Below are 13295 nucleotides of genomic sequence, written 5' to 3' on the forward strand. Positions count from 1 at the left end.
ACCAAACTATTGGGAGTGCAGCTAGACAACTGCTTATCATGGTCGTCTCAAATAACTAATCTATGTAAAACAAATATTTAAACAGCATGCATAATCAGAAAGATAGCTAAATATTTACCAGGAAAAATTCTTCAGCAAAAAACACAAGCATTAATTGAGAGTCAGGTGAACTACTGTTCTGTGGTCTGGGGAAATGCATCATCAAGTGAAGTTAGGAGGCTGCAGAATGCACAGAACAAAGCAGCAAGGATTGTTTTAAGGTGGAGATATGATTCTTCTGTTGCAGTCATGCGCAATGTTCTTGGTTGGTCATCAATCGATAAGATAATTGAAAGGAACATGCTTATTTTATTTCATAATATACATCATTTAAAACGGCCAAGTTCTATACACAACGGTATTCAGTTGGTAAGAGACAGACATTCCGTAAATACTAGGAATAGATTGTCCACCATCTATGCGTTGTCCAGACAGAAAAGAGAAATAGGCAAAATAACATTTTGATTTAGAGCAATAAAGAAATTGAATAAATTAACTGAGCAAACCAGAAACCTTTCAATATATAAATGTAAACATGATTTTAAAACAATTTAAATATAATACATAGAAATGTTGTGGGACTATAGTAGATGAAGAATCAATATTTTTTTAGATTGAGTATTTATTGGGTCATTATGTTAGTATATTATGTATGTTTGTAATAGTGTGTTATATGTGGAAATGTGTTCGTATTATAAATTGTATTTTAATGTTTAAGGACTCTTGGAAGATTAGTCCAAATGGGGACTAAAAGAGATCCAAATCAAATCAAATCAAAATCTCTGTACCTCACACATACAATTATCTGTAAGGTCCCTCAGTCGAGCAGTGAATTTCAAAACACAGATTCAACCACAAAGACCAGGGAGGTTTTCCAATGCCTTGCAAAGAAGGGCACCTATTGGTAGATTGGTAGGGAAAAAAGCAGACATTGAATATCCCTTTGAGCATGGTGAAGTTATTAAATACACTTTGGATGGTGTATCAATACACCCATTCACCACAAAGATACAAGCGTCCTTCCTAATTCAGTTGCCGGAGAGGAAGGAAACCGGTCAGGGATTTCACCATGAGGCCAATGGTGACTTTAAAACAGTTACAGAGTTTAATGGCTGTGATAGGAGAAAACTGAGGATGGATCAAGAATGTTGCAGTTGCTCCACAACACTGACCTAAATGAAGCCTGTACAGAATACAAATATTCCAAAACATGCATCATGTTTGCAACAAAGCACATAAGTAAAACAGCAACAAAATTGGCAAAGAAATGTACTTTATGTCTTGAATACAAAAGCCTTACGTTTGGGGTAAATCAAACACATCACATCACTGAGTACCACTCTTTACATTTTCAAGCATGGTGGTGGCGGCATTGTGTTATGGGTATGCTTGTCATCAGCAAGGACTAGGGAGTCTTTTAGGTTACAGTTTTTTACAATCACTTTGGCACTAATTTCGGAACCTTGATGTCATTTTTCAAAACTCTAGACACAAAACTCACAACCAATGATGAAAATGCACATTTTTCAAAACTCTAACACTTTTTCCAATTGCTTGGATACAATACACATAAAGCTAAGATCATTTGTTCATTGAACTAAAATCACCTGTTCAAAATGACACAACTTAACATCAAAGTACTACCATTTCAAAATGCAATTCACACATTACATCTGAAATGACTGTCTATCCATTTCATTACAATGATTTAACTATCAATTGATACAACTGCTCAAAATGATAAGTAACTGTTGCGTTACTCTTAATGCATAGTTTTACGGAAACTGACTAACAATATTCCATGTTTAGATCATGAAAGTTTCAGGATAACGAGATCCATTGACGCCAATTACCGTGGAACATGAACCAATTGGACTACATTATCTATGGATGTAATATTTCATCATCATTCTTTATCAGACAGTGTTTCTATGGACCCATGTACCACTTTTCCAGACCATGTTTTCAGATTTGACATTACTGTACACTCACCGGCCACTTTATTAGGTAGTCCTATCTGGTACTGGGTAGAACCCCCTTTTGCCTCCACAACAGCCTGTTATGTTAAGAGATGCCCTTCTGCACACCACTGTTTTAAACAGCTGTTATTTGAGCGTTTGTGGCCTTTCTGTTGGCTTGAATGAGTCTGGACATTCTCTTCTGACCTCTCTCATTAACAGGTGGTTTTGCCCACAGAACTGCTGCTCACTGAATGTGTTTTGTTTATCGCACCATCCTCTGTAAACTCTAGAGACTGTAGTGCGTAAAAATCCCAGGAAGGCAGCTGTTTCTGAGATGCTGGAATCACCATGTGTGGCATCAACAATCATACCACGGCCAAAGTTGCTTAGATTACTCATCTTTCCTGTTCTAATGTTTGGTCGAACAACATCTAAAGCTCTCTACTCTATAAACTCTATATATTGAGTTGCAGGCAGCCACATGATTCGCTGTTCAAATGTAACCGTCCTTGATGAGCTAAATCAGGTCTGTAGAGCTGATGGCATGACCTATGTCATTGTGTGGGATAATGTCAGGTTCCACCATGCTCAAATGGTGCAAGCATTGTTTCAGGCCCATCCACAATTTACCACCCTGTGCTTACCCCCATACTCTCCTTTCCTTAAACTGATTGAGGAATTTTTCTCCACATGGAGGTGGAAGGTATATGATAGGCGGCCTCACGAACAAGCCACCCTTCTCCAGGCCATGGATGACGCATGCAATGACATCACGGCAGACCAGTGTCAGGCCTGGATTCGCCATGCCCGAAGATTCTTCCCAAGATGTTTGGCTAATGTAAACATCCATTGTGATGTGGATGAGAACCTGTGGCCAAATCCACAAGACAGGGTTGATGGAAATATAGAAGTACAGTAATCAATCCTTTGTTTTGCTTTTTACAGTAAGCCAGGTGAGGAACACWGCAGTTGACCTTTAACTGTTTTTTCTTTTTTTGTAGCTAATTATTTTTGCTTTGATTCAAAGAAACCTATGTTGTGATTTTATTGTATTTCATCAATAAATTTCATATTTTGTTCAATGATTCCACTCTGTCTGTAGTATTCTCTCTACTAGTCCTTTCACAGTGATGTATTTATGTGTAGTAGCATAATGAAACATCTATCACATATTTTGTACTACAATATTTAATGATTGTTCGAACAACTACACAGTGAAACTATCGGTATCTTGTGTGTGGGTGATCTAAATGAATGCTCCTATGGTATTTCATGATAAATGAGTTATTTGAACCAATGATTCTGCAAGTGCAAGGTTTCTTTAAAGATATGAATGCACAATGCAATGTTTTGAACATTGGACAGCCTGTGTTACAAGTGATGACCGTTTTGAGTTTTGTGTCTAGAGTTTTGAAAAATGACCACAAGGTTATGAAATTAGTGCCAAAGTGATTGTTAAAAAACTGTAAAAAGAAACGGAATAGAGCTAAGCACAGTCAAAATTGTAGAGCAAAACCGTGTGCAGTCTGCTTTCCAACAGATACTGGGAAGCAAACTCACCTTTCAGGAGGACAATAACCTAAAACACAAGGAACAAATATACACTGGAGTTGCTTACCAAGACAACATTGAATGTTCCTGAGTGGCCTAGTTACTGTTCTGACTTAAATTAGCTTGAAAACCGATGGCAAGACTTGAAAATGGCTGTCTAGCAATGATCAACAGGTATCCAGCAGGTATATTTCACTGGTCATCCCCAAAGCCAACACTTACTTTGGCCGCCTTTCCTTCCAGTTCTCTGCTGCCAATGACTGGAACGAATTGCAAAAATCACTGAAGCTGAAGTCTTATATCTCCCTCTCTAACTTTAAGCATCTGCTGTCAGAGCAGCTTACTGATCACTGTACCTGTACACATCCAATCTGTAAATAGCACACCCAACTACCTCATCCCCATATTGTTATTTATCTTGTTGCTCTTTTGCACCCCAGTATCTCTACTTGCACATCATCATCTGCACATCTATCACTCCAGTGTTAATGCTAAATTATAATTATTTCGCCTCTATGGCCTATTTATTGCCTTACCTCCCTAATCTTCTACATTTGCACACACTGTACATATATTTTTCTATTGTTTTATTGACTGTACGTTAGTTTATGTGTTGTTGTTTTTGTCACACTGTTTTGCTTTATCTTGGCCAGGTCGCAGTTGTAAATGAGAACTTGTTCTCAACTGGCCTACCTGGTTAAATAAAGGTGAAAGAAAAAAAAGAAATCAACAAGCAACTTGACAGAGCTTTAAGAATTAAAAAACAACCATGTGCAAATATTGTACAATCCAGGTGTGCAAAGCTGTTAGAGACTTACCCAGAAAGACTCACAGCTGTAATCACTACCAAAGGTGATTCTAAAATGTATTTACTCAGGGGTATGAAATCTTATGTAAATGAGATACTTCTGTAATTCATTTTCAATAAATTTGCAAACATTTCTAAAAACATGTCTTTACTTTGTAATTATGGAGTATTGTATGTAGATGGGTAAGAAACAAAATCAATTTAATACATGTTGAATTCAGGCTGTAACACAACAAAATGTGGAATAAGTCAAGGGGTATGAATACTTCCTGAAGGCACTTTATGTGATGAGTCAAAAGAATGAGTGCAAAAAGGGTCAAAGTAGATAGTCCGGGTAGATATTTGGTTAACTATTTAACTACCTATTTAGCAGTCTTATGGCTTGGGGGTAGAAACTGTTCAGGGTCCTGTTGGTTCTAGACTTGATGCATTGGTACTGCTTGCCATGCGGTAGCAGAGAGAACAGTCTATGACTTGGGTGGCTGGAGTCTTTGTCTTCACCCAATTAGCTGAAGTTCTTGGGGCCCAACTTTCTAAACGGTGGTGGTGTGGATGCTGTTTGCTCTGCTGTGCTTCAGAGACCCTGGCTGGGTTCCTTATTGTGTGGCTCTTCACTGAAGTAGCTAGTCAAGAGAAAACAGGTAGCTAGTCAGAACAGGTAGCTAGTCAATAGAGAACAGGTGCGAGTTCAACAAGGCTTCTCTTTGCAGCGAACATGTTGCCAGAGTAACAATTTCAGTTGAACGATTTGAATGAACATTCCAAAATGTTACAGTGAAACATCAAACAGCTACTTTTTGCAAGGATTACTGTGGCTTTTTAGCAACAATATTCAAACTCAAAATGACTTAGCTATTCCTACTAAATATAAAATAAAGTCTACAGTTGAAGTCGGAAGTTTACATACACTTAGGTTGGAGTCATTAAAACTAGTTTTTCAAACCACTCCACAAATTTCTTGTAAACAAACTATAGTTTTGGCAAGTCGGTTAGGACATCTACTTTGTGCATGACAGTAATTTTTCCAACAATTGTTTACAGACAGATTATTTCACTTATAATTCTCTGTATCACAATTCCAGTGGGTCAGAAGTTTACATACACTAAATTGACTGTGCCTTTAAATCGCTTGGAAAACTCCAGAAAATTATGTCATGGCCTTAGAAGCTTCTGATAGGCTAATTGACATAATTTGAGTCAATTGGAGGTGTACCTGTGTATGTATTTCAAGGCCTACCTTCAAACTCAGTGCCTCTGCTTGACATCATGGGAAAATCAAAGACCTCACAAAAAAAATTGTAGACCTCCACAAGTCTGGTTCATCCTTGGGAGCAATTTCCAAACGCCTGAAGGTACCACGTTCATCTGTACAAACAATAGTACGCAAGTATTAAACATCATGGGACCACGCAGCCGTCATACCGCTCAGGAAGGAGACGCGTTCTGTCTCCTAGAGATGAATGTACTTTGGTGCGAAAAGTGCAAATCAATCCCAGAACAAAAGCAAAGGACCTTGTGAAGATGCTGGAGGAAACAGGTACAAAAGTATCTATATCCACAGTAAAATGAGTCCTATATCAAATCAAATCAAATCAAAAATATATATATCGACATAACCTGAAAGGCAGCTCAGCAAGGAAGAAGCCACTGCTCCAAAACCATCATAAAAAAGCCAGACTACCGTTTGCAACTGCACATGGGGGGAAAAAAAATACTTTTTGGAGAAATGTCCTCTGGTCTGATGAAACAAAAATAGAACTGTTTGGCCATAATGACCATCGTTATGTTTGGAGGAAAAAGGGAGAGGCTTGCAAGCCGAAGAACACCATCCCAACCGTGAAGCACCGTGAAGCAAAATGGCTTAAGGACAACAAAGTCAAGGTATTGGAGTGGCCATCGCAAAGCCCTGACCTCAATCCAATAGAAAAATTGTGGGCAGAACTGAAAAAGTGTGTGCGAGCAAGGAGGCCTAGAAACCTGACTCAGTTACACCAGCTCTGTCAGGAGGAATGGGCCAAAATTCACCCAACTTATTGTGGGAAGCACAGACCATCGTATAAAGCATTTTGCTACACCTGCAATAACATCTGCTAAATATGTGTATGTGACCAATACAATTTGATTTGATTTGATTAAAGGATCACAGCTATAATTCTTCTTAGGGATAGCCCCCTTTTTTTCAATTTTCGCCTAAAATGACATAACCAAATCTAACTACCTGTAGCTCAGGCCCTGAAGCAAGGATATGCATATTCTTGGTACCATTTGAAAGGAAACACTTTGAAGTTTATGGACATGTGAATTGAATGTCGGAGAATATAACACATTAGATCTGGTAGAAGAAAATACAACCGTTTGTTTCTTGTTTTTTTCTAACACCATCTTTGAAATGCAACAGAAAGGTCTATCACTCAGGTTGTAATTCTGATGGTGTCCACAAGATGGCAGCAGTGTGTGTGCAAAGTTTCAGACGGATAAATTGAAGTATGAGCAAACTACATGACATTTAGTGTGAAGTCGCCCAGGTACATTTGGGCAACATTTAGATTCACATAAAATGTTTCTGCAAGAAAATCGTCAAATCTGTATACTTGGACTTTGATTTAGCTTTTCCAGTATTAGTAGCCATATTATAAGTTCAACATTTGCAAAACACCCAGTTTTCAGAACATCACAACTCTCCATATTCTTATAATTTTTTGTCCAAAAGGAAAAGGCTTGCTGTCGCACAAGGTTAGCAGCAACATTTTGCTACAGATTCCGTATACTTCCGTAAAGCCCAGCTCATTGGCTATCTAGCTAGCTTTGTTTGACCCCGATTGGTGCTTATTTGACAAAGTCAATCAAGTGAAGACCGCCCGCGTAATCGGCGTGCCATTCAGGCGTCGCTCTCTGACCAAATTTGGTGTCCTATAGGATATACTACACTCCTAATGATATAGTGAAGTCTGGTTAAGTTCTAGGATCTCTGAGGAATACATATGAATGTGATTTGACTGGTTGAAACAACGTTTAGGGTTAGATTTTCACAGATTCCTTTCTTTGCAAATTGAACGAGTGGAAATACAAAATCGATCGTGCATGCTATATGGACCTTTTTGGGATATGAAAAGTGATTTTATCTAACAAAAAGACACTTTGTGTTATCTCTGGGACCCTTTGGATGATAAATCAGAGCAAGATTTCAGAATGTAAGTACACATTTCACCTTCAGAGGTGAATTTATCAAACCTATCGCGGTGAAAAAAGTGTTTTGTTGTTAGGAGCTCTCCTCAAACAATAGCATGGCATTTTTTGCAGTAATAGCTACTGTAAATTGGACAATGCAGTTATATTAACAATAATTTAAGCTTTCAGCCGATATAAGACACTTATATGTACCGACATTTGTTGTTTCTCTAAAATCTGCGATCGTGACGTTGACGGGACGCCTATCCCTAATAAAGCATCAACTGACTTCTCAGCTTCTAAATCTCACCACACGTGTACATTTACATTTACATTTAAGTCATTTAGCAGACGCTCTTATCCAGAGCGACTTACAAGTTGGAGAGCGACTTACAAGTGTACAGACAGATCTGGGGTAACAAAACAGAAGCACACAGAATCAAACTCCATTGCTTACTTAATATACCACACACATGGCCTGACCAAGTTTGCCTACCCTGGACTGGACTGTAGCACTAGCTATATCAAGATGTTCCATAACATTTAGAAGGGAACAAATGGGTTGAGTTTCACAGGATTAAAAAAGACCAAGGTTTATGACAATGGGCACACAGTCTGTTTATGGTCACAGGAATCCAGGGCACCCTTCCTCCGCGTGGCTCACGCCACCCCCAATGAAGTCAGGGGACACTTGTGGCTGTGGCAGTCCATACCGGGAGGGAGGGCTCGCAGTGCCAAAATAGTCAGCAGTGCTCATGGTTCTGATGTCAGACAACCAGAAAACCAAGTGGCCTCAACTCCAAACTGCTCGTAATGACAGACAGTAAGGACTGGCACAGAGCCAGATCAAAAACCAAGGCTCTGACAATACCCTGGACAGATGCTGCTTACTTTGCCAAAGTATGACGTAAAAATTGACGTTCTCAAGTCATGAGAAAACAGGAGGGTCGATAAAACATAGGAAATGCCGGCTTGAAATAACAGGGAATATCAAGCAATGCACTTCTATACCCATTTCTGAAATCTAGTAAAACAGGAAAATATGAGGTTATATTGTTGTTATTACACCCATCATCCCCTTTTCAATACAAGTTCACACTTTTTTTATTTAATCAATTTTTCCATTGTTTAATTTAAGAATTTCTACTTATTATGCTTAAATAATCCCCAATACAAGGTATTGGTGGTTAATAGCAGGATGAGAGCAGTTGATTGAGTTAGTCAACTGGTATGTGCCATTTTATTGACGTTGATTGTTTGAGTTGATTGATCCGACTTACCCTGACATTCCAGAGGAGTGAAGGGCCCCCCCATAACAACGGCCCTTTCTATCCGGGATCCTTGGGAAGTCCTTACCCCCATTGAAGTTGAGATGTAAAATGGTTAAGGTAAGGGTTAAGGTTATGGTTAAGGTTAGGGTAGGGGTTAAGGATAGGGTTTGTGGGTAGGGACATCCCAAAGATCCCATTGAGCACTAAGCCCACAGCAACAGCAGTATGTGCTTAATTGAAACATAGAGTCAAGCCTGTCAGAGTGCAGACTCAAAACGCAAGAAATAGATGCTGCTACTGATAATTAAATTATGTTGCTATTGTCATCCTTGGTCGTCATCGAGGTTACTGGTAAAGCCAACTCCTAATACAGACAGGCAGTCGAGTCAACATGTATCAGATGATCGCTGAATGGAGACCCAAAAATAAGTCTAAATTTGACAGCGATTCATGACATGCTTGAAAATTCAACCACAACAGAAAAAACACATACTTCAGCCAATTGGACATGACAACATTTAGACTCCCATTATCATCATGTAAGCCACAGGATTGACAGTGGGCCCCTCATCAACATGTCCATGTTTTCTCTCTGTTACCTTCAGCTTACTGTGGTTTATTGACTATCTCAAACGGGTGTTAGACTGTATATCTGGGACAGGGCTTCCATGAGAACGCTCATTCTTCTGATGAAATTAAAAACAGAAAAGTGCCCGGCAGCTTTTTCTATTTGATGGTAAATAGATGAGAATCAAGACATGATCTCAGGGTTATAATTATTCTCATCGTGTGAGATAAAGTGCCATCTCCTCAAATCAAATCAAATGTTATTTGTCACATCGTAAACAACTGGTGTAGAGACTAACAGTGAAATGCTTACTTACGGGTCCTTTTTCAACAATGCAGAGTTAAAGATAAAGATTAAAAAGATAACATACAAATAGAAATAGAGACAGGAGGAATAAATACACAGTGAATAACAATAACGAGTAAAAATAACATGTCTATATACAGGGAGAAGCAGTACTGAGTCTATGTGCAGGGGTACGAGGTAATTGAGGTAGCTATGTACACATAGTTAGGGGTAAAGGGACTAGGCAACAGGATAGATAATACACTGAGCTGTAGAAGCAGCGTATGTGGAGAAGTAGCAGCAGCGAATGTGGTGAGTGTGAAAGTGTGTGTGTGTGTGGCGTCAGTATGCATTTGTGGGCATGTCATGTGTGTGGGCATATGTAGTGTGCTTGTGTGTGTGTGTGTGTGTGTGTGTGAGTATGTGTGTGTTGGGAGTGTCAGTGTAAGTATGTGTCAGTGTGTGGGTAGAGACCACCCACTGGGCACAAACTCTTTTGAGCATACTGTTTTTAGAACACAAGGCCTGCAATGGAAATAAATATGAGCACATTTATCTATATGCCAAAAGATCGCAACAATGCCTAATTTATCATAACCATACAGATAACAAATCCTAATTTCTAAATGTCCCCATATTCACTTACTCAGTTTATTAGGTACACCCATCAAACCCCCCTTTGCCTCTAGAACAGACAGAATTTTGGGGGTCATTCAAGAAGGTGTGGGAAACGTTCCACAGGGATGTTGGGCCACGCTGATGTGATGGCATCACACAGTTGCTGCAGATTGGACGGCTATACATTCATGCTGTGAACAGCCCGTTCCAATTCATCCCAAAGATGCTCCAATGGGTTGAGGTCTGGGGACTGCACAGGCCACTCAAGTAAACTGAACAAACTGTCATTTTCGACATAGACAAACCTTATGTAAAATATGTTGACCCTGTACCTTTGAAACAATGTCAGATCTTCATATATCCACTATCAGAAGAAAAAATTGTCTGGGCAGCACCTCCTACTGGAGAGCTGATCTATCTACAGCTATTCATTTGGTCTCCCAACCAGGAGTTTAACCAAGCCCTGCTTAGCTTTGATCATTGTGACTGACTACTACCTATGTGCTATCGTGAGAATGATTATTGAGAGATAGGTTTAACACAGCAAATTAAATGCAACCATACTTTATAAGTCATTTATCATCAATTATACTATTTAGGCCTATATAGCATTTGCAAAGTCATCAACAGCTATTGTTTTAATTCAACCCAGGGTTCAACTAAAAATAGACAATACATATATGCTTAGGGTTTCAAGCTTTGGTTAATTTCAAATGTAATATTCCAGTTAATCATTAATATGTCAGAATCACGTCTCCATCGCAACAAAATCTAAGTTAAAGAATAGGACTAAATCAAATCAAGCTTAATTTAAAGTGCATTTAAAGTTTGATTAGATTAGATTTAGTCCTATTCTTGAACTTACATTTTTTGTTGAGATGGAGACGTGACTCCAACATATCAATTATTAATTTGTAGACAAACTGAACATTGAAATGTGTTTGGTTGTCAACGCAACCAATTATCAACATTTGAAGGAGATGTATATTATGCTTGGATAGCTCCATCTGTGCCACTGATTTAGTCTGGCTTTAATTCCTGGTTTGTCTACAAATTAGATTCTTGGTTGAGATGGAGACGTCAATCCAACATATCAATAAATAACTTGTAGGCAACCTGGAATTAAAGCCAGACTATGTCAGTGGGACAAAAGATACATCTCCTGCAAATGTTGATAATTGGTTGCGTTGACAACCAAACACAATTCAATATCCATTTTGCAATACAGACAGTAAATTTACATTTCTTCTTATGTAATGATATAAATCATCCATGTTCAAAATAGCATGCAAAGGTCAGAGGTCTGTGGAGACCTTCACAATTGATATAATAATTTGCGCATAATCTTGAACAGTATTGATCACTGCACTTTGTACTTTAATGTAATCTCAACTGCAACCCAGGTAATTTGGTTGTGCTATTAGACGAAGCACAGTGATAACACATTAAATTGTTCTATAAATACAAAATGCCTGACATCATATTCCCATTGGAATTTGGTTGTGCTTTTAGATGGTTGAATACATAGTGATAACACATTGGGAATTCAAGAAACTTCTGGCTGTCTTTTTGAGTGGGTGAATATAGGTTGAAATCTTATCGATCAATGTGTCAACTAAATATTACCCAAATTTTCACATTGAAATTACATGGTGTGTCCAGTGGGCTGTGTTCGGGCATAGAGTCAGTGCAAGAGATAGTTCAAAAAAGTGTCAATGCAGGTAGTCCGGGTAGCCTTGTTTTGCAGTTTTGTCTTAAAGCTTGAGGTTATTGTCTCCTACAATTCACATCATTTGAGCACAGGGCCAGGCAACACTATACATTTCATACATTATTCTTATGATCCAATGTGAAGCTCTATCTGAAGAGATATTCATAGAACATTTTGAATGAATTGAAAACAGTATCCTACTAGCACAAGAACTGAATCAAGTTAAAAAAGTATGCTGATGAATATTCATACAAGAACAAGTGGCATTATCAAAGTATATTGACACAAGTTTACTGATACCTGTTATAGACACCAGTATTTCCCCCTAGAAAAAAGCAGTTACAATCTAGCCTACCAATCAGTTGGTTTTAATGCACAGTAACTAATAAGCAACCAATTCTAGATTCTGACCAGTTTCCTTTCACATCCATTCAATCATTGTTTTATGTAGCCTTTGCATAATTTCGCAAATAATGGAATAATGGTCAAATGCTGCCAGTTTTCCTGAAGCGTTTCATGTGAAATGAGTGTGGTTCAGACAGAAGATTGAGAAAGGTATTTGCATGTAGACAGAAGAGAGACTTGACTATGAATAGACTGTTTCTATGGACAGAATTAGATCAGCTCTATTCCACTCGATATTCTAGTTTGTCAAATCATTTTTTAGAACATATTTATGAAACGTATAATTAGCGTGTGGTGAATCGTATATATTCAACTATGCTATATATTGGACACTTGACCCGCAACACTCAAGAAACAAATAGCACTACACTGTAATAAAGTTTGGAAAAGTAGCCTAGTAGTAAGTTCATTTTCTTTAGGAAATAATTTTCGGTTGTGCGTGGAGCAGTGTGAAAACTAGACCAGAGGATCTACAAAATCTTGTTCATGAGACTTATATTAAAGTTCAAAATAAAAGTATGTAAAAAATCACTTACATTTATCAGATGACATGTAAATATCAACGAGACGATAAGTCCAGAGACCGAGTGGATCCGCGTGCCCATTTTCCACCAACCTAGCACAGGCTGCAAATGCTGGGGAAAGGAAAATCAAGGTCCTTCACGTCTGGCCACTGAAGTAATGGTTGGGTGCACCTCTTTACACTCTCTATAAAAGACAATTATTTTCTACGTCCCACACTCGGTGGGACTTCATCAACATAAAAATGATTCCTTAATGCGTTTTCTATAGAAACGGAAAAATATATATATATTTTTTAAATCACGTGAAAGAGATAGATCACTTCGCTCCCACTTTCTCTTGCACTCCGAAACTTCGACCTGTAATGCCAACGCAAGTCACTTGGAAG

At 38.4% G+C, this 13295-nt stretch overlaps 1 protein-coding gene across 1 annotated transcript in view; it reads right to left on the reverse strand.

The window, feature by feature from the left end:
• The window catches only part of LOC111976306 (basement membrane-specific heparan sulfate proteoglycan core protein-like), a 196821-nt gene extending 183526 nt beyond the window's left edge, over positions 1-13295 (reverse strand). The window contains 1 exon segment of the mRNA XM_070448017.1: positions 12922-13295. Coding sequence (XP_070304118.1) covers positions 12922-12990 — 69 coding nt within the window. The 5' untranslated portion in view covers positions 12991-13295.

This window comes from Salvelinus sp. IW2-2015, linkage group LG17 (assembly GCF_002910315.2).
Source record: "Salvelinus sp. IW2-2015 linkage group LG17, ASM291031v2, whole genome shotgun sequence".
Taxonomy (NCBI): Eukaryota; Metazoa; Chordata; class Actinopteri; order Salmoniformes; family Salmonidae; genus Salvelinus; species Salvelinus sp. IW2-2015.